The sequence below is a fragment of the Talpa occidentalis genome, unplaced genomic scaffold (assembly GCF_014898055.3).
Source record: "Talpa occidentalis isolate TD23 unplaced genomic scaffold, MPIMG_talOcc4v2.1 talOcc4.15, whole genome shotgun sequence".
Lineage (NCBI taxonomy): Eukaryota > Metazoa > Chordata > Mammalia > Eulipotyphla > Talpidae > Talpa > Talpa occidentalis.
Genome location: NW_023601543.1, coordinates 41,800,253 through 41,822,457, shown reverse-complemented (window position 1 = coordinate 41,822,457; position 22,205 = coordinate 41,800,253). Strand labels below are relative to the sequence as shown.

The following is a 22,205-nucleotide window of genomic DNA, read 5'->3' as shown; positions in this document are numbered from 1 at the left end:
TGGCCAGCCAGGGAGCTACCCACATGGTGTGGCAGACCTCTTCAGTCTCACCTGCTGCTCCCCTCAGCAGTGCTTTTGGTCCATCTGTCTGCCTGTTCTGTTCCCTGCTCTGTCTCTGGTGAATCCTCTCACCCTCCTGCTCCTCTTACCTGTACCCCAGCTCTTGTATAAATAAATAAATCTTTTTTAAAAAATAATACTTCACCTTTAGATGTTGAATTTTGAGGCAATGATGAAATACACAATAGAAAGGGTCTTATTTATAGTTGGAAACAAATCTACAGCTCAGATGAGATATAGATTCAAGAGTCATTGTCCATGATGAAGAAGGTGAATATTCAGTAGATATTGACTGGGCATATACATTAGCAGGTGATGACTTTTATACAAGTAGCTAAACGGAGGTTGAAAACCCATGGTGTTTTACTTTTGGTCTGCCACCTGATTTTGTTTATTTTCTGCTCAAAATCACTACTGATGAAAATACTTCAAAGATGTATTTCAGTTTGGGAGCTAAACAGTCTAATTTTAACAACTCTTTAATATTGCTGCTTCTATTTACAGTTATACTTCTCCGTATTTTATAACACCATCGCTCTACTTCTTTTCTGAAACATCCTAAGTATTTACCTGCTCAATGTAAATGCATATCATTCATCAGGCCTTTTAATTAATTTATGTGAATATCCTATCTTTGAACAAAGCATGCTATTTTACTTAACAGACAATTAACATAAAATAACAAATTTCTTTTAGGGGCTGAATTAAGCACACTTCAAACCACATGGATTTGATAAACCAAAGCAGGAGGTTTCATAATTCCTATTACATTTTTGTTTTTCCCACATATCTTTAAAGTCAATTAGGTCCTCCAGATTTCAGCAGCTGTAAGGCAACTATCCAGGTCCCTAAGCTAAACTTTGTTTACCTCAGAACAAAGGTCACAGGCTCAGCTAAATCAACTTTCTGGGGATTTTGATTCTCTGAACTGGTGCTATGATCTGTTGTCTTGGATAACTGGATAACTAAATGAACCATGTAAGTATAAGTATTTAAACAGAGGTTGGCTGCTCACTTTTTTCAAACATCTGGGAAGGATGTGGCCCAACTCAGTGGCCCTCAAATGATGGCTCAAGGACAAATGCTGAGTTGACTATATCTGAATCATATGAAGGGATTTTTAAAAAAATATAAATTTTGGGCCCTATGCACTGAATCAAAACAAACAAACAAAAAAACCCATTTTCCTAGATAGGTATAAAAATCAATGAGGTGTATGAAGCAATGTTCTAAATTAGACCTTCTCAAAAGTTAATACTAGTAAGAATCACCTGTGGTTCTTGTTCCTCCACAGACTCTGATTCAGCAGGACCAAGGAGGGGTATGAGATTCTCCTGCTCTTTTAGCAAGCACTCAATTAACGCTAGTTCACAAAGACATTTTGAATAGTAAAGGGCTAGGTTGTATCTCAGGTGCTTTTCAATTGTACTTACCTGCAGTTTTATTTGTTTTTACTTTTGGAGGTTTGTTAGCCATATAATTTATATATATATATAATTACATAAATGCTATCTATCTATCTATCTGTCTGTCTGTCTGTCTATAGCATCATTATAGGGTAAGTGAAGTATCAGGCTTTTCTGTCCTCCCACCATTAGGATTTTTTAGTATATATGTGCTGCCGAAGCGAGCACCCACCATTAGGATTGATGATGGATCCCTGCAGTCCTGAATGCATGCCTGATGGCGGGCACCTGGAGTGGGGTGTGGGCATCTGTAGTGGGATGTGGGCCTATGTAAACAGGTACACCTGGGCTGAGAGACTGGGCTTATAAGGGCAGCGTCACGGGGGTGCCAGGAGAGAGAAAAGAACTGAATAGCGGAGCAGAAGAGCAGAGCGAAAGAGACTGGAAGAGAACCACAAGAAGATCAAGGCCACGAGAGAATGCCAGAGAACCCAGTGAGAGTGAAGACTTGCAGAGGGGGCAAGGAAGACTGCCAGCCTCCTGACTTCCCCCCCCTCCACACCCCTGCCTGCTGTGTACCTGGTAAAATCCCAATAAAAGCCACCTAGGGCTCCAGGACTCCTCTCCTTCACCTGTCTGCTCGGGTCATAGAGATCCTGCTCTGTGCCCTTCCTGCCCCTGCGATCATTGTTCCCTTTTTAAAAATGTTTGCTTTCTTTTCTCAGGTGTAGTCCCCATTGACTTTCCACCACCAGTTCACCCGTGCACCATCACCATAGTCCCTTGTGCTCTTCCCTCCCTTGTTTTGATCCCTCTTCCTCCCTCCCCGCCCCTGCAGAATGTGTCTGATTTATAGCTGTCTGTTTATTTTTGTTTTGTTATGTTTTTATTGTTATTTCCCCCCCATCTCTTATTTGGTTGTCCTATATTCCTCCTATAAGTGAAAGCTTTCGATATTTTTTTTTCCTTCTGGCCTCACTGAGCATAATCCCTTCCAGCTCCATCCATGTTGCTGCAAATGGCATGAGTTTAATTTTTTGAATGCTGAATAGTATTCCTATTTTTTATATATACCACATCTTCTTGATCCAGTCATCTATTTTGGAAAATTTGGGTTGTTTCCAAGTCTTACCTATTATAAATAGTGCTGCAATAAACAGGGAGATACAGATATTCTTTTGAATTAGCATTTTTGTGTCCTTTGGGTAGATCCCTAGTAGTTGAATTGCTCGGTCATATGGTAACTCCATTTTTAGTAGTCTGAAGAAACTCCATACAGCTTTGCATAGTGGTTGAACCAGTTTGCATTCACAACAGCAGTGTAGGAGATTTCTTTTTTCACCACATCCTTGCCAACATTTGTTATTGCAAGTTTTTTTTTTTTTTAATATGTGCCAGTCTTCCTGGTGTAAGGTGATATCTCATTGTGGTTTTGATTTGCATTTCACTGATTATGAGGGATGTTGAACATTTTTTTCATGTTCCTGTTGGAGAACATTTTTTTTCATTTGCCTGTTCTCTTTGGAGAAATGTCTTTTAAGTTTTTCAGCCTATTTTTGACTGGAATGATTTGTTTTTGTGAAGTTATATGAGTTCTTTGTGTATCTTTGGGATCAGTCCCTTATCAGTTGTATGGAGTGTGAAAATTTTCTCCCAATCAATAGGGTGACTCTATGTTTTGGTTAATGTCTCTTTTGTACAGAAGCTTTTTAGTTTGATGTAATCCCAGCTGCTTATCCTTTCCTTCACTTTCTTTGCTTTGGGGGATGAGTCTTTAAGATGTTACTGAAATGTATGTCTTGTAGTGTTTTATCTATATTTTGTTCTATATATTTTATGATTTCAGGTCTTATGTTCAATTATTTTGGTAGGATGACCATCTTAATAATATTGATTCTTCCAATCCATGAGCAGGGAATATATTTCCATTTATTTGTGTTCATCTATTATTTTTAACAACGTTTTCTAATTTTCTTTGTAGAGGTCTTTCACCTCATTTGCTGGGTTTATTCCCAAGTATTTGTATTTTTTTCAGTTATAAAATGATGGTTTTCTTGATTTCTTCTTCAGATTGATTGTTTGCATATAAGAAAGCTACTGATATGTGTGTGCTGATTTTGTATCCTAAATTGGTTGTTTTGATTAGTTTTTCTGTGGAGTTTTTAAGGTTCTCTCTATATATTACCATGTCGTCTGCGAATAGTGAGAGTTTTACTTCTTTCCCTATTTGGACTCCTTGTATGTCTTTCTCTTATTGCTCTGGCTTGGACTTCCAGGATTATATTATAGAAAAGCAGTGGCAAGAGTGAACATCCTTATCTTGTTTCGGATCTTAAAGGAAAGGCCTTCAGCTTTTTGCCATTGAGAATATTGTTGGCTGTGACTATTTACAATAGGTAAGCTATGGAAACAACCCAAACGTCCAGAAATAGATGACTGGATCAAGAAGATGTGGTATATATACACAATGGAATATTATTCAGCAATCAAAAAAGATAATCTCATGCAATTTGCAGCAACATGGATGGAGTTGGAAGGGATCATGCTCAGTGAATAAGCCAGAAAGAAAAAGAAAAATACTGGATGGTCTCACTCATAGCAGTAATTTAGAAGACCCAAATAAGAGATCAGGAGAAAAACTAATTATAATAAAGTAAAAATCAAAATCAACAGGCAACTATAAACCAGAGATATGGGCCTCCCTGGTGGCTGAGTGCCACACTGTGAAGCTGTCCGCAGCCTCTCCAGTGTGGGTTCGATCCCGGCCAGCCGGTGAGAATCCCACATGGCGAAGCAGACCTCTCCTGTCTCGCCTGCTGCTCCCCTCAGCAGTGTATTTCGTCAGTCTGCCTGTTCTGTTCCTTGCTCTATCTCTGGTGAATCCTCTCACCCTCCCGCTCATCTGGCCTGTTACCCTGGTTCTTGTATAAAAATAAATAATAATAAAAAAGAATCTTTAAATCAGAGACATACCACAGCGGGGGGAAGGGAGTAGGATCAAAACAAGGGAGGTGGAAATTTTACGGGGACTATAACCAAGATGAAAATGCATACATTGTACAAAAATGAAAAATGATGTAAAAACATATAAAATTTAAAAAAGACAAATATAAAAATAAAAAAATTAAATAAAAATGTTTGAAGAGATTGGGGAAAAAAAGAATAATTTTGGTTGTGGGTTTGTCATATATGGCTTTTTTCATGTTAAGGTATGTTCTTTCTCTCCTGAGAATTTAAAGGGCCTTCATCATAAATGGATGTTAAACTTTGTCTAATGCTTTCTCAACATCTATTGATATGAATAAATGGTTTTTATTTTTGTTGATGTGTTGGATTACATTAATTGATTTTCAGATGTTGAACCATACTTGTGCCCCTGGAATAAATCCCATTTGGTAGTGGTATATTATCCTTTTGATGCATTGTTGGATTCTGTTGGCAGAAGTTTGTTGAGGATTTTTGCATCAATGTTCATTAGGGAGATTGGCCTGCAGTTTTTTTTTTTTTTTGTGTGTGTGTGTGTGTGTGTTGTCTTTGGTTTTGGTATTTGTGTAATGTTGACTTCATAGAACATATTTGGTAGTATTTTTCCTTTTTCAATTTTTTGAAAGCATTTGTGTATTACCTTCAGTTTTAAAGTGCTTTATAGAAACTGGTTTATTACCCTCAGTCACATCAGTACTCTCCAATCAAATGAATAGATTTTTCTACATATAAACATTTTTTTTCAAAAGTTCCTGAAAATAATTGTCTTTTTTTTCACTTGCAGTGCTGCCTTCATTTGCCATTTTTCAGCTTTCAACATATTTGAAAAGGCCCCAGAAAGCTCAACTGTCCAAGTTAATATCTCTGAAGAGTTGTGCATCAAGAGCACTAAAGCAAACATTTCTACTCTGTGAGCCAAAAAAAGAAAAAAAAGAAAAAAGAGAGCCTGCCAAACACCTGTGAAGACATGGCTATTATCATATGGGAATTTGAAGACCTGCTATATGGCACATTCATGATGCAAATGGGAGAGGATCAGCTGTCCTGATGTCCCAAATGATCTTATAATAGAATAAACAAAAGTGTCATATGTGCTTACATGCTAGACTTCCCTGTAGTTACTGTAAACAAATCCAAACCAAACATGCAGGTAGTTCTTTGAGAAGTACCCAAATCATGTGTAGAGGATCAGATCAATGCAGTATAAAAATTAAAAAAAATATTATTTTATACTCAGTCTCTCCAACCCAGTGAGGATCAGTCTTTTAGAAAGAAAAGCGATTAATTGCTAATTTAAGTTTTGAACCACGATCTGGCAACGCTCCAGACAATTTCTCCAGAAAGAAACATGTCTGATAATGAGACATGTGTGTGGCCAGATGGAAACAATACAGACTTTAGATGCTTTATCTATGCAGTGACATACACTGTTATTCTTGTGCCAGGTCTCATAGGAAACATATTAGCCTTATGGGTATTTTATGGCTATATGAAGGAGACCAAACGGGCTGTGATATACATGATAAACTTAGCCATTGCTGACTTACTGCAAGTTCTCTCCCTGCCACTGAGGATCTTTTACTACTTGAATCATGACTGGCCATTTGGGCCTGTCCTCTGCATGTTCTGTTTCTACCTGAAGTATGTCAACATGTATGCAAGCATTTACTTTTTGGTCTGCATCAGTGTGCGAAGATTTTGTTTTCTCATCTACCCCTTACGTTACCATGACTGCAAACAGAAATATGACCTATATATCAGTATTGCTGGCTGGCTGATTATCTGCCTTGCCTGTCTGATCTTTCCTCTCCTCAGAATCAATGATGATAGTACTTCAGGCAACAAAACAAAATGCTTCGTAGATCTTCCTACCAGGACCGTCAATCGGGTCCAGTCAGTTGCCATCATGACCATTGGTGAATTGATTGGATTTGTCACTCCTCTTATGGTCATCCTATATTGTACCTGGAAGACAGTTTTATCACTTCAAGATAAGTATCCTGTGTTGCAAGATCTTGGAGAGAAAAAGAAAGCCTTGAAGATGATTCTAACCTGTGCAGGAGTATTCCTAATTTGCTTTGCACCGTATCACTTCAGTTTTCCTTTGGATTTCCTGGTCAAGTCCAATAAAATTGAAAGCTGCCTAGTCAAAAGGGTGATTATTATATTTCATTCTGTTGCCCTGTGTCTTGCTAGTCTGAATTCATGCCTTGATCCGGTCATATACTACTTTACCACTGATGAGTTTAGAAGACGGCTTTCAAGACAAGATTTGCATGATAGCATCCAACTCCATTCAAAATCCCTTGTGAGCAGCCATACAGTGTCGACCCTGACAACTGAATTATGCTAAATAAAAAAATGTGTTTTTAAATGTAAGTATAACAACACATTTGCAATACCCTAGGCCACTGAGAAATAATCACGGGAGCGCTGACAGCTATGCAGTTATGCTCTATCTTACCTCTAAGAGGAACTCACATTTTATAAGAAAATCTATTTAGAATATTATGATTCACCATCATTAATATTGATATTCCCACGTAATAATTTGTAATCCATTGTTTTAGATTCAAACTATAGAATTTCAGTGACATTCTGTACACATATAATTTCAACTAGAGTAAGTAGTTTTATATGAGAACATAAGACACAAAGATACTATTGGCTTGGGGTCATAAGCACTTAGTTTTGTTACAATGGGCATTGAGTTTCTTTGTATTTAGAAGCAATGTAGTTGTCTATTTAAATTACTAATCATGTTATTGTCCAATATCATATTTTGGCATATTTATGTACAATATATTATTCTGTGAAACAAAGTATTAGAACAATTTTTCTCTCCCCATGTGTGATTTCTTTGTAAGGTTTGACGATTCAAGTAGTTATTTCTTTCACTTCAGTGTCAACATAGAACGTTATCTGTCACACATATTATTCATAGATTGAAAATCTTAACTCAGACCTCTGGTATGTTTAATAACAAAGTAAAGATTCACATATGACTCTATAACTTTAAAGATGCCATTGAATCTATCTGGAGAAGACAGCTTGTCAAAGTCTTTACAGTTGCTTCTATGGGTCTAAGAGACAGCAATAGGTGATGATCAGAGTTCTGCTTCACTTAAACTATTTCCAAAGAACACCTCTGGAAATGCATGTACCTGTCTAGTGAAAAGAGTTTCCATCATGCCTCTAGAGTTACACTGAGGTCCCTCTGAAATGTTACTATACTTTCCGAGTATACGGAAGAAATAGTGCACTAATTAATCACTAATGTCACACCAGAGCAAAACCCTGAAGTAGTTTACACTGTTCAAAAGAGTCACCACAATTCTATTTCTTACTTTAAGCTAGGTAGCAACTGTCAAGACACTTTCACAAGTCAGAGTAGAATTTGGAGGTAGGTAGGCATGTGGAACCTAGAGTCTTCAGTAATTTTTATGTCCCAGCTTTGCCCCAGTCATACCATTCTTAAGCCTGTAGATTCTACCTCCTAGCAGATAGGAGAGGCATTTTTTTCCACCTTTTGAGAAAAGAGCAGAATAATTTTTATAGCATAGGACTCCCCTTACAATGCCTTACTTGCTACCTGTTTTGTACTTGTTAGGTAGGAAAGACACACAAAATATTAGTAATAAACCAGAGGCTTTAAATACTATATTACTTTGGCATGTTTTAACAAAAGCATGTTATATGTTTAACTTATGTTCTAAATATGTTTCATCATATTTAGATGAAGAAAATTGTTTTATGCACTCAATTATTGTACCCATATGTGTAAGGCAAAAACTAGTGAAGTCAAAATGAATACTAATATTCAAGATCAATAGAATATTGTCTAATGGTTTCTCTGGACAAGTGTTAATTTTGCTTGTGCTTGGTTATTAAAATAATAACTTATTAGAAGACTGAATTTGTGCTACTAGCAATAGTGTATTTATCTCCTAATTATTCATTGCAAGGTACATATTTTGATAAATGAGTGTTAAATTGTGTTTTAAAAGAGTGATTGTAACTATGTCTGGTCTGCTTTAAAACAATTTGTGTATGAATATATTTTAGTGTTGTAATGAGATCACCAGTAGCAATTTTGTGGGTACTTACAATGGTAGTTTTGTCTGTACAGTACGTGTTTGCTATTTTGTAGATTAACATGAATTACATTTCTTAAATCAATTTAGGAGAGCAATGATTTAATTTTGTCAACATATTAATTTTGCTTTGAACACATCTAGATTTTTAGAGAAGGGAGACTGCTTCCAGATTATTGAAATTCTTAGAGGAATTGTTAAAGCTAGATCCCATTTATTAGTCAGTCCAAAAACACTTAGAACTCACTTATGTCATTTGAGGAGAAGGCAAGTATCTGATAATCTTATTTTGCTTAGCTATGACCACCCTTTCTCCCTAGACCTACTCATCTAGGTTTGTATTCAAATATTCAAGTGCTGTGATTTACTTTCTCTACCCCTCCTCTCCATCAACATGTTTTGTCTTCTGTTCTATTCCCTTGTTCTTATACTGATTAATCCAATCAACTTATTTTTAATAAGGTGGTAATGACTAATGCTAACTTAATTTGCCCAGAAATATATGAATTCCAAACTTTAAGGATACCTATTAATTCAAAGTGTTACTCCCTCACTTTTAATGGAAAAATTAAAGACAATGAAACAGACAATAAGGAAAGACACTTTGAAGCAGCGGCTTTCAGATTATATATAGTAAATAATCCTTTACTTTGCTTATTAAAATGGGAATGCTAAGTTCTAAGAAATATACCCACACACACAGCTACCATTTCTCAGATCTCTGCTTGTTTTCTTTTACTTTTGCCTTTTTCCCTTTCAGTTCTGGAACTGATCTCCAGGTAAAAATCTAAATTTAGAAAAGTAGTACTGTAGCTGCCATCCAGACAGCAACCTCCTCTCTGAACTTTTCCTTTTCTTGGAGAATCTTATCTCTGGAACTCCCATTTATCTATTTTTGAGTTCAATAAAATCAGTGTACAAAATGTAAACATGCTTAAGTACAGTAAAATACAATTCAAGGTAAAAACATATTTACTATATAAAGTTACTTAGGTTCTATTTTTAAAATATACATATAATTATTCTGACAAGAGATTTTGAATATGGAACTATTTCTATGTTGCTATTATTGTTATAGTAATTATTATTATTATAATATTCAAATGGTTGTGTTTTTATCATCACTCAGTTAAACAGCTAATCCTGTCAGCCTGTTATTCCATGAAGAGGTGCCATCTACCCCAGGAACACCAGATCAAGCTACTTTGAAAAGAGCACATAAGTGGAACTCTTATTCAGCTTCATTTTTATGTCATCTTTTTGCTTTTACTACCAAGACACTGTGAAAATTTTGCACTTGGAATTTATTTACATGTATAATTTATAATATGCATTTAATAATAAAGATGGTCACTGTGATTACATAGAATATTCTTGCCTCCAGAAATTTATGTATATTTAATAACTTATTTAACAAACTGATATACTTGCATATCTATGTCAGTGTTCTCACACACATTTGAAAATTCCATGAGGAACTTAGTGACAGGAATAGATAATCACAATAACACATCAAACTAATGAGATTCAAAATTGACATGGTTACTGGAACTTTTTAAAAAATTCAAAGCAGAATGACTAAGAGCTTGAAGCTTACTGGGGCACAATGGCAACTTACTATTTTATAATGGTAAAATTATGGGGCTAGACCATATAATTTCATAGCAGATATATAGCTTTCTGAAGTATTATTTTATCTAGAGATAGAACATAAGGAGCTTTTTCCCTTCCAATTCTGGACCTGATTTCCAGGTAAAATAAGAGAGTACTACTTCAGTTGCCATCTAGACAACTATGGATGAATTCTGAACACACCCTTAAAAATCATAGCTCTTCAGTGCCTCCCCTGGTGGCGCAGCGGTTGAGCACTGGGCTGCGAGACTGCCCGCGGTCTCTGCAGCGCCGGTTCGTTTTCTGGCCGCTGGCAAGGTCCCCCGCCCCCCGCACACACAAAAATCATAGCTCTTCAAAATGGCATATGTATGCCTAGGTGGAATATATATGAAGTTCTTTTAGGTATGGAAAGATAATACTAGAATTCTTTATGCATTGACTTTTATTTAAATATAATGTCTATAATTATACTTAATATATTTAAGAATTAAGAATATTATCTGTTACTAATAAATATAATCCAATGGGGTACATGTTCAAATGGTTTTAATTATAGGGTTATATGATTTAAAAAATTGAAGACTCCTGATTTTCACTATCATCCTAGAAGATTTCTGTATTTAGAAATGGTGTCATTTTTATTGAAGCAGCATTGGTTTACAACACTGTATATGATTTAGGGGAGTAGGTTCGCACCACATCTTCTTTATTGATCTGTTGCTGGTTACTTAGGTTGTTTCCATAATTTATCTATTGTAAATAGTGCTGAAATTAACATAAGAGTGTATATATCCCTTCAAATTGCTAGTTTTATATTATTTGAGTAGATACCTAGAAGTGAAACTGCTGAATCATATAGCAGGTCTCTTTTTAATATTTTGAGAAACCTCCATATTGTTGTCCATAGGGGCTGGGCCAGTCTACATTCCCACTAACGGTGTACAGGGGTACCTTTTTCTTCTCACCCTCAGTAATGCTTGCTTCTGGTCTTAATGACAAGGGACATTCTCACTACTCTGAGTTGTATCTTACTATGGTTTTTGTTGTACTTCCCTGATAATAAGAGATAGTATTTTTTTTGTGTGCCTGTTGACTATCTGTATGTCTTCTTTGGGAAAGTGTCTATTAAGTAGAAGAGCACTTCTTGAAGTGTGTTCCTCAGTACACTACTACATTTTATCCCTTTAATGAAAAAACTGAAGATCCAAACAAGATCAATGTTAGAACATTTTGCAAAATGATCAATGTGTTATAAGCAAGAAGTGTTATTTTCAGGTTTCAGTCTGGGACACTGGTTTTCATATTAAGATACTTTGACTTGGGAAAATATTTTACTACAAGTTTTGACCCCACATCTTTCCCATACTATCTCCATTGAGAGAAAAGAGAGAGATTAAGAGTCCATCCATCCTGCCAACAATTGGTACCAGGGTGTAAGTTCAGAGCCACCGAAGCAAGATCCCCAATCCCACATGTGTTTAGTTACATCCAGACATGTCTGCTTAACTCCACCTCTTATTCCCCTGCTCAAGAAGTTTGATTCATGATATCCTGAGTCTTGTAGTCTAAGGCAGCTGCGTGTGTGTGGGATTGGGGATAATGGCATCAGTTCACTGCACTGCGATGGCCCTCCCTCTTTCAAATCCCTCCTTTTATTTTTTTGCCACCATTTCCATGGTGACAAAGGTATGGAGTGGTGCAGTGTGAGGGAACACTTATCTGCGGTTCCGATGAGTTCAAAAGAATTAACAGTCTCTAGGCATTTTCATGGATGATTAGTGTGGCAATAGCTTCCATTTCTGGAAAATAATTCATCGGTCCAAGCCAAAAGGGAAAAAAAAATGAGACATTAATCAATCAAGGAGCAGAGTATTAAAAACAAACTCAGAGGGGGGAAAAAACAAGAAAAATCTTTTAAAATATTTGACTTGTTTAAAAGAATTTTCTCTTTATCTTCATTGCAATTCTATCCATTAGGATAGCAAAATACATTTTAAAGGAGATCTAATTCCAATCCATTCGAACTATTTTTGCATAAACTAACAAGACAGAATAATTTTCTTGGCTTTGTTGGAACACTCTGTAAGTGATCTTAGATTGTGTCCTAAACAACTGGTCTGTACAAGTTTCAGGATCAAGGTTATGCTCTTATCAGTCTCTCTTCTGGAGGTTCCCAGGGCTTTTTCTCCAGTATTTTCAGTCCTGCCAATGGAAACAAGCTTTCCCACCTTCGATGGAGGTCTCTGTAACCCTACAAAGTGGCAGGCTTTTTCTTCTTGGCTCAACTAAAATTTAACTCCCGGAAAAATTCCAGTCAAAACCATGTAGTGAAATATATTTCCAATTCTGTAATTTTAGAAGAGACAAAATTCCCTATTGATATTATGCAAAGATAGACACTTTGCCATGAACAATAAGAATTATTATCACTTTTCCATACTATGATGAAATCAAGGAGAAAGAAAATGCAAGCACAAGTTAGTTCTGCTTGCAAAAATACAATTTAACATTGTTGTATATCCGAGCCAGCTAGGAAAAAAAATAATTCCTTATGTCAAAGTAGAACAAAACAAAACAAAAACCAGTGTCATTTCAATAAAAAATACAATTAAAATTGTTTATTGTCAGTAATACATTCAGTCTTATGTAGAAAATTTCCACACTTGAGTTCCATCAATAAGAGTGAATCATGGTCTATCTTCTGATAATTTCTCTAGAAACAATTTCTGTAAATGAACCAAAGTTAAAATCTGATAACAGACAAGGAAATTTATTCAACATTATAACTTGCAGTATAGCAGAAAGACAATCAAAATTGACACACAATTTACATAGCAGACACTTAAAAGTTTTCATATGAATTTTGAAATACCAACGTTAATATTTATATATAAGCTAGAGCTAAACATTTTTACCAAGTTACAATGATTCATATTAAGTTCCAATTTACCAGATAAATAGTCAATAGGTCGAGACACTCCTAGAGTGTCTCAGGAGTTCTTCTGAGGTTCCACAAAATTTCCTCTGATCAATTAAAAAAAACTACCAATATTCCTAATTTAGATTTTCTGAGAAATTTTATCATAAATATTAGAAAAAAATATAATTGCAATGAGAATCTGGCTACATGCACCAGCACAATGCTGACAGCCAATCTTAAGCTTTTATTTTTATCCCATAAATGGAGTTTTTAACTCTCAATAAAAAACTTTAAATTTCCCAACTCCCTTTTAACCAGATGTTAAAAGACTTCATGTGCCCACATTAATAGGCCAGATAGAAAATATTATATTTAATACAACTTTATAGGAACATGTGTTTCAAACAAGCCCACTAAATTTCAAATTAGTTTCCATTATATTCACAAGCCCAGGATTTCTATAGGTGCTATCTATGCTATTTTTTTGGATGCCAAAATAATTAGACATAAATGGGGATGACATACAGACACACAACATATAGACACAGTTCCCTAAATTTTCTTATAAGTCACATGAAATACCCTATACAACTGCAGTTTTATTTATATCTTCAAAGACACAAAGCTATTTACTTTCTTATGAGGACAAATACTAGTATTCTGAAGTTATTATTATTTTTTTTACCATTGTCTGATGTAAAGACAGTTTTACTCACATTTAAGTAGCCAGGCTGTTTGCTACATGTACCTGAAAAAATAGTTTGCAAAAAGACAAGTGGGGGAAATGAAAACACAGGCCTATAAACAAAACTCATGAAAATCAAAATTATAAAACTCAAAAGTTAACAGAAAAGCCAAAAAACAAACAAACAAACAAACAAACAAAAACAACAAACAACCAAACAATTTTCTCCCTAGAGTCAAAATCAAATTCCAAAATCTAGACAGTAAGTTTCACATGGTTCCAGTTGTCATCCCACACACCTTAGACTTTGGATAAAAGGGGAAAAAAAGTTTATCTACAGCAATTATCAAGGGAAGCTCATGGCTTGTTTATCATCTCAGGATTTTCAGTGTTCATCTGGGCAACAGAAGCTGAAAGAGAAAAAAAGAACATTTAAGCATTTTGTCTTTCTCATAAACAAATATCTTAAGTCTTTGACAGTTTCCAAAAACCAATGGGTTATTTTCGCTGAACAGCGAATCACTAGATCTGAAATTATTCAATGGTTCATCTAGAGGCATGGAAATCCTAGCAAGAACAAAGTTATGAGTTACAGCTAGAATTTCCTGGATAAATTTTGTGCATTGTTTGATTCTATATTTTTGTTCTATGTCTAATTTAGTTTCAAAATTGAAGCTTGAAATTCTTCTAAAAACAATTCTGAAGGGGAGTGCACTTCTAAAAAACACTCTTATTCGAAGGAGAATGATGAACAAGACCTGATTCCAACTCAGATGGGTTTCTTGGCACAGTTTTGCTAAAGCCTACTTTAAAGTGTGATTCATTCTTTCAGCCTGTCTTGTAGTTTGAGGTCTCCAAGCAGCATACAACTTCCAAGTAATCTGTAAGGCATTACTTTCTGAGTAACTTCTTAAACAAATGTGGGCCTGTTGTCACCCTGAATGGATTTGGGCAATCCAAAGAAAAGAATTATTTCCTTCAGCAATTGTTTGGCAACCTCTCCAGCTTTGTCTGTCTTAGTGGGAAATTCTTCCACCCATCTTAAAAATATATGCACAAAGATTAAATGATAGGTATAATTGCCATCAGTCCTGGGCATTTAAGTAAAATCCACTTCCAAGTCTTTCAAAAGGGTCCTCACACCAATATTGTACCCAGTAGCTTTAGAGCATGAGTCAATCTTGGGGTTATTCTTGGCATATAAATGGCAACTTTGGGTGATTTGTTGAGCCATCTTATGCAAACAAGGGCCCTTTAAATATGGATTCCTGGACTCCATCGAGATAACTGTTCCATAGTGGTATCCTTCATGTGGATATTTCAACACTGGATAGACTGGGACCTCTGGAAGGAGTATCATATTATGTGAGTTATTTAGCCAAGTGGAACTGGGGTTGAAGTTAATAAATTTCCATTTTCAGGCCTTTCCCTGGTCAGTGTATTTGAGCACAAACTGAGTAAGTTCATGAGAAGGATAAATTTCCCCAGGAGACGAATGAGCATTGGCCTTTGCCATACAGTCAGCTTCTCTTTCGCTTTTTGCAATTGCAGACTCACCCCTTTAGAGCCAGGAGAATGCATCACTACCATAGCTGATGGCAAAGCTATTACTTTCAGCAATACCAAGATTTCCATTAGGCGCTTATTGCCTTTATTGCTGTCTGTAAAGTAGCTCCCTTTCCTTCCATATGGCTCCATGGGCATGAAGGGTCATGAATGAGTACTTAGAGTCAGTGTATTTGTTTGTTCTCTTACCTTGAGAGAGTCCCGGGACTCAGGGCAGGGCTATCAATTCAGCCTTCTCTATTGACAGCCCTGAAGGCAGGGCTTTGGCTTCTATGATGTCCTAAAATATCTCCACTGCATATCATGACTGTTGGTAATCTTGTTCCATAAAAGTGTTCCCATCTGTAAACATCTCCCAAACTGCATCTGGCAGGTGCTGGTCAGATGAATTTTTTTGACTAGCATACACTAGTTTCCAGACAGTTATGAGTTAAGATTTCATTCTCAAAACTCTCTACATTGCTTTCAAGCAAAGTAACTAGATTTAAAGAGCTAGTAACTCACAAAACTTCCCTGAGGTTATCCAATGTAACTGTTTGATATTTCCCCACATGTTCAACAGTCAACCAAAGTCCACCCTTCTGTTCTAGTAATGATAAAACCTGGCATGGTGCATACACAGTGATGGCTGGTTTAATGTAAATTTTTCTGCTTCATGTAGGAGGTCACAAGTGTCAGCAACAACACACAAACATGTACACCACCATTTAATGGTGTGGTCCAACTGCTTAAACAGGTATGTGATGGGCAGCATTTCTGGTTCACTCCCTTTCTTTCACACACACAGAGTTGGAAAGGCTTCCTGGAGTCTGGCAGCCCTAGGGCTGGTGTTGAGATCAGCCTTCCCTTTATTTCATCAAAGACCTATTGACATTCCTGAGTCCAAAGCAAAGATTCAGAGTCCAGGCCTTTGAAGGCCTCATAAAAATGCTTTGCTATTAACCCAAAGTTGGTGATCCAAATTTTACAAACCCCAGCCATTCCCCAAAACCCACATAATTATTTTTGATTGCTCTGGATTTTGAGAGCTGAATTTAGCCACTTTCTTTCAGTCATGAAGCTTCCTTTGCCCTTCTTAATCCTAAATTCCAAGTATGTTACATTTTGTTTACATTATCTGAGCATTCTGAGGTGACACCTTATAGACACATTCTGCAAAGTGATTCAAAATCAATATGGTATTTTCCAAACAAGATTCACTGTCAGCTAGCTGGTGATTAGTAAATCATCCAAATATTGTTGGAGAATGTCCTGTTTTAGTTGGACTTTTCTGAGCTCCTTAACCACTATTTTCCTGAAAATTGTTGAGGAATTCTTAAGCCCTTATGGAAACACAATCCAACAATATTGCAGAGTACTTTTGGATTCAGTGTTCCTGCCATTCAAAAACAAAGTGTAGTTTATCCCAGGCATCTACTAGGATATAGAAAAAGGCATCTTTCAAGTTCACTACTGAGAATCAGCCCAAATCCCCAGCTACGGCAGTTAATAGTGTATAAAGATTTGGCAGAGTTGTATGTATACCCTGGATTTTCATTAATGATACTCAAATCCTGAACAATATGGTACCCATTTGTGTGAGTTTTCTTTACTGGCAAAATAAGACTGTTATAGGGGAAGCACCAGGGTCAAATGAGGCTGGATCGAAGAAACTCGTAATATTGGGTAAATTCCCTTCAGGGCCTCATCTTTCAAAGCATATTGTTTTCTCATATGCTTTCTGTTTCCTTCCACAACTTCTATTTTTATAGGAACTGCATGTTTGCTATGTCCTGGGTTGCCCAAACCACTTAACTTATCCATTTGTAAATTTCAGGGAGCAGCACTTCACCTTTTTTGTATAGCATCCTTAGTGGGTATCATCTGGAATAACAAGGCATGTTCAGAGGGTACTTGTAGGTACAGTCTCTGGAATGGAGTAAGAAAAAAAAATCTGTGAATTAAGTTCACTTAAGAGGTCATGGCTAAGGAAGACTACTGGACATTCTTCCATGTATACAAAGCTATGTTGGAGGCTTGTATTGCCAAATTAGCATACTAGGAGTTATAAGAAAGCTTTCTTTTGTGGCCCTTCTGTTATTCTGGTGACTGGCACAGTCCTCATGCTGACCCAACACAATTTAGAATTCAAAATTTAATAGGTTTCTCTAGTATCCACAAAAAATGAATCAAATGCTTCCCCATGGTGAGAGTTACCCAGGCCTCCAAGGGGGTTATCATAATAGGCTTTTTCAGATTGAGTGAAGCCCCTGATCCCCACCATTCTTCATATAAGCCCTCATCTTGCACTACCATTTTCTCATTTCCTCTCTGGCACTGTAAAGTCTAAAGGCTATATCCACCAATTGTTAAGGACTCATCTCTACAATACTGTCTACCTTGATTAATTTCCAATTTACATCTGGAAAACTGTGCTCACTGAACATCACATTAATCATCTGAGTCATTTGATTTTGTGGAACATCTGGATTCAAGTCTGTTCAATTCTATAAGTTTGAATAATCCTTCAAGAGACTCATATATCCTCATTGGCCTTTTGTTGAAGTTCTAGTACCTTACCAGAGCTTTTTTGCTTAGGGATTCCCTGCCTCAGCTCTACTAATAAGCATCTATTATAGCATTTTAACCTTTCCATTCCCCCCTTTTTTGGGGTCACAGTTTAAGTTACCATTGGCAGAACCTTTTCTGGTTCCATGGTTTCTATATCTACCTAGTGGATATGATGCATCTCCTCACTAGCCTTCCTTGAAACCATTCTTTGTTAATGTTAGTAGAGATTGTAGTATAGATTATATGTCTTCCCAGGTAGGCTTATGGGAGACAAAAATAAAGGCAAATAAATTAGCCATCTTTTTAGGATCCTGATGGTATGGAGAAACAGAATTTATTCAATTCAGGAGGTCCCCATGGAAAAGGGTGTCCTATAAAATTTGACATATTTCCCTGTTCATTCAATCCACACATCAGGAATTGGTGAAGAAAGAACTGTCCTACCCCTGGGAGGCTCCTTCTGCCATGTTGGGTTTCCCATCTGGTGTGAGAAGGAGAAGTCATTTTAGTCCTATCTTGAGAGGACAATGAGGCCTGTGGAAATTCTGCACCCTCCATTGTCATTTTGAAGGGGTTCACTGCAGGTGGGTTCAAAATTTCCAGTAAGTAATAGTCCTTTTCCTTGTACAGCTATCAGAATGAGAGGAAGGTTGCTCCCCTGTTCTTATAGCCACCAAATGGGCCTCTGCCTTTTCTAAGTCTAATTTACAGAGGGCAGCTAGAATTTGTTTTTGCAGGCGCTTGGCCAAGGTTGCTAAATCTAATTTATGGAAGACAGCCTGAATACGCTCAGTTGCCTCAGCCTTTTCAGCCAGAATTTGTTCTTACATACTCTCAGTGGCTGAAGTAGATAGATCTAATTTGTGGAAGGAAGCCAGAATTCATTCTTGTCTGTGGCCAAAGTAGCTAGATCTAATTTACAGAGGGCAGCCTGAATTCTCTCAGTGGTCCCTGCCTTTTCAAAATCTTACTTACAGAAGGCAGCCTGAATTTGTTCTTGCATACTCCCAGTGACCAAAATAGCTAGATCTAATCTATAGAGGGCAGCCTGCATTTGTCCTTGCAGAGTCTTAGTGGCCAAAATAAACGGCTCACCTCCTCTCAAACCAAAACCAATGTTGTATAAACTCTTACACACACATGAGAAGGCCCCCAGAAGCACAAATTCTAATCTTGAGGTTGAAACCAGTTCCATGCATAAGCCCAGAGGAACAAATCCATCTCCCATGTACCAGCTTTATAAGATTATCCATCCCCCCCACAAAAAAAAAAACAACACTTAAAGAACATTATGAAAGAGGAGAACTGCTTAAACTAACAGTTGAACCCACATTTAAATAAAAAAAACACACAGAAAGTGTTTTACTGGAATGAGACCAAGTTCCTCTAAATTAGAGACAGGAAGATCCTGATGAGTGTCCTGCAAATATAATGTGCTTTTGGCGGCCAACACAAGGGAGGATCCTTAGGGCTGGTCACCAGGCGGGTAAGGTCCTCAAACTGGGTGTCAGGCTGTTCCAGAGCAGACCCATTGGAAACAGGGTAACCTGGGTGTGAGTCTTTACCCATGTACCTAAGAACTTGGGGAAAGACCAAAAAGTAGACATGCAGAGAGAGGTGAGAAAATAAAAATATTTATTTATGAAGACAGACAAAGGAGAGGAAGGAAGGCAGGGGAGACAGAGAGAGACAGAGAATAAGAGAGAGACACACAGAGAAAGAGAGAGAGAGGGAGAGGGAGAGGGAGAGGGAGAGGGAGAGGGAGAGAGAGAGAGAGAGAGAGAGAGAGAGAGAGAGAGAGAGAGAGAGAGAGAGAGAGAAAGAGAAATACAATTTGTCCTGCAAACAAGGAGTACCAAGGTGCAAGTAGGGGCCACAGAAGCAAGATCCCCCAAGTCTGCATGTGTTCAGTCATATACCAAGCATGGCTGCTTGACTCCACCCCTAGATCCCCTGCTCAATACGTTTGTTTCATCAACAGCAAATTGTGGCGAGGATGTGGAGAGAAAGGAACGCTCCTACCCTGCTGGTGGGAATGTAAACTGGTCCAACCACTGTGGAAAGCTGTGTGGATGTTCCTAAACTACTAAAAATGGAGCTTCCATATGATCCAGCAATTCCACTCCTAGGAATCTACCCAAAGGACACAAAAACAATTCAAAAGGACACCTGCACCCCTATGTATGTTGCAGCACCATTTACAATAAGTAAGCTATGGAAACAACCCAAACACCCAAAAATAGATGACTGGATCAAGAAGATGTGGTACAGATACACAATGGAATATTACTCAGCAATCAAAAAAGATAAACACATGCCATTTGCAGCAACCTTGATGGAGCTGGAAGGGATCATGCTCAGTGAAATAAGCCAGAAAGAAAAAGGAAAATACTGGATGGTTTCACTTATAGGAGGAATGTAGAGGATCCAAATAAGGAATAAGGGGGGAGGAAGTAATTATAATAAAGTGAAACTCAAAATCAACACCAACTATAAACCAGAGACATTCTGCAGGGGCGGGGGAGAAGGGAGTAGGATCAAAACAGGGGTGGGAATAGTACAAGGGACTATGGTGATGGTACATGGGAAAATTGGTGTGGGAATTTCATGGGGGCTATAACTGAGATGAGAAAGCATACATTGTACAAAATTGAAGACTGATATAAAAAACATACAAAATAAAAAAATAAAAATAAAGAAGTTTGGTTCACGGCACCTTTGTATTTGTAATTCAAGACAACTGCAAGTGTGTGGGGGTGGGGGAAATGGCACACACTAACTGTACTGTGATGCTCCTCCCCTTTTTAAGGTTATGGGACTGAACAACAAACCACAAAATCTCATCTCATGGAGTTAACATTATGACATTTCTAATAGACATAGCAAGAAGAAGGATTTTTGGGTTTTGTTTTGTGTTGCTTTGATGGGTAGCAAAACACCAACCTGCATTACCTAAACCATTTCTGAATGGCCCAGTTCTATATTTATTTATATTTATATTTACATTGGAAAGTATAAGTTCACTTTTGTTTGTACTTTCACAGTGTGAAAGTTCTAACATTTTCATCAACATGGAAACAAAATTAAATCATTCAAGTATACATTCCATGAATGCAAAAAGCTTGCATATTATGGAACTATCACAAAAAATATTAGGGCACCAGAACATAGTGGCACAAAAATATATTTACTTAAGAAGAAATGCACCTCCACTGACTATCCCTAGAGGTTTTATTTTTTTAAAGACTTGTTTATTTTTATAAAGAACTGGGGTACAGGCCAGAGGCGCAGGAAGGTGAGAGGGTTCACCAAAGACAGAGCAGGGAGCAGAACAGGCAGACAGACTGAAATACACTGCTGAGGGGAGCAGTGGGCTAGGCAGGAGAGGTCTGCCGCACCATGTGGGTATCCCCCTGGCCGGCTGGGAATTGAATCTGCACTGCATAGGCTGCGGACAGCTTCACAGCGCTGCAGTCAACCTGCTGTGCTACCGGGGAGGCCCCCTAGACATTTTAAATTGAACAGTCAATTTAAATTTTTCCATGGATATAATATATATAATATATATCATATATATATATATATATATATATATATATGAGAGAGAGAGAGAGAGAGAGAGAGGGAGAGAAGGAACATTGGTTTACAACACTGTTTGTGTTTTAGATATATGGTATATTTCCCTTCAGGTGTTGTTATCACACCACATCCACCAATAAAGCACCCACAGCCCTCCACCATAGTCCATGATGCTCCCTCAACACATTGTTTCCACCCAGTCCCCTGTAACTCTTTCTTGTAGCCTCAGTTCTACAGTCAGATTTCAAGGATTTGTTATTAGTTTGGCTTCATCTGATTTACTCTTTGTTTTGTTTCTCTACATTTAGCATATAACAACACCATCCTGCACTGTCTTTTTCCATCAGATTTAATTCACTTAACATAACCTCCTCCAGTTCCATCCACATTGCCACAACCGGCAAGAATTAATCTTTTTAAAAAGCTGAGTAGTATTTTTTTTTTATTATCCCCATCTTCCTGCTCCACATATCTGCCTTTGGACACTTAGCTTATTTCCAAGGCTTGGATATTGTAAATACTGCTGTAATTAACATAGGAGTGCATGGTTCCCTTCAAGTTAGTGTTTTTGTATTCCTCAGGTAGATAGCTAGGAGTGGAATTGATGAGACATATAGAATAATCATTTTTAATCTTTAGAAAAACACCCATACTGTTTTACATAGAGTTTGGACCATTCTACATTGCTACCAACAGTGTAAGAGTTTCTTTTTCTCCATATCTTCACCAAAAATTGTTTCTGATCT

The 22,205-nt window shown here is 37.1% G+C and overlaps 1 protein-coding gene across 1 annotated transcript; it reads left to right on the top strand.

Moving 5' to 3' along the window:
• The first annotated feature begins 5,625 nt into the window (after positions 1-5,625).
• GPR174 (G protein-coupled receptor 174) lies at positions 5,626-9,695 on the top strand. The gene is made up of 2 exons (XM_037513014.2): positions 5,626-6,826; positions 9,675-9,695. The coding sequence occupies exon 1, from the start codon at positions 5,800-5,802 to the stop codon at positions 6,802-6,804; it is 1,005 nt and encodes a 334-aa protein (XP_037368911.1). The 5' UTR covers positions 5,626-5,799; the 3' UTR covers positions 6,805-6,826; positions 9,675-9,695.
• The last annotated feature ends 12,510 nt before the right edge of the window (positions 9,696-22,205 follow it).

Excerpts from the sequence above, each read along its gene's own strand:
- GPR174 (XM_037513014.2), top strand. The coding sequence starts at position 5,800 with ATGTCTGATAATGAGACATGTGTGTGGCCAGATGGAAACAATACAGAC.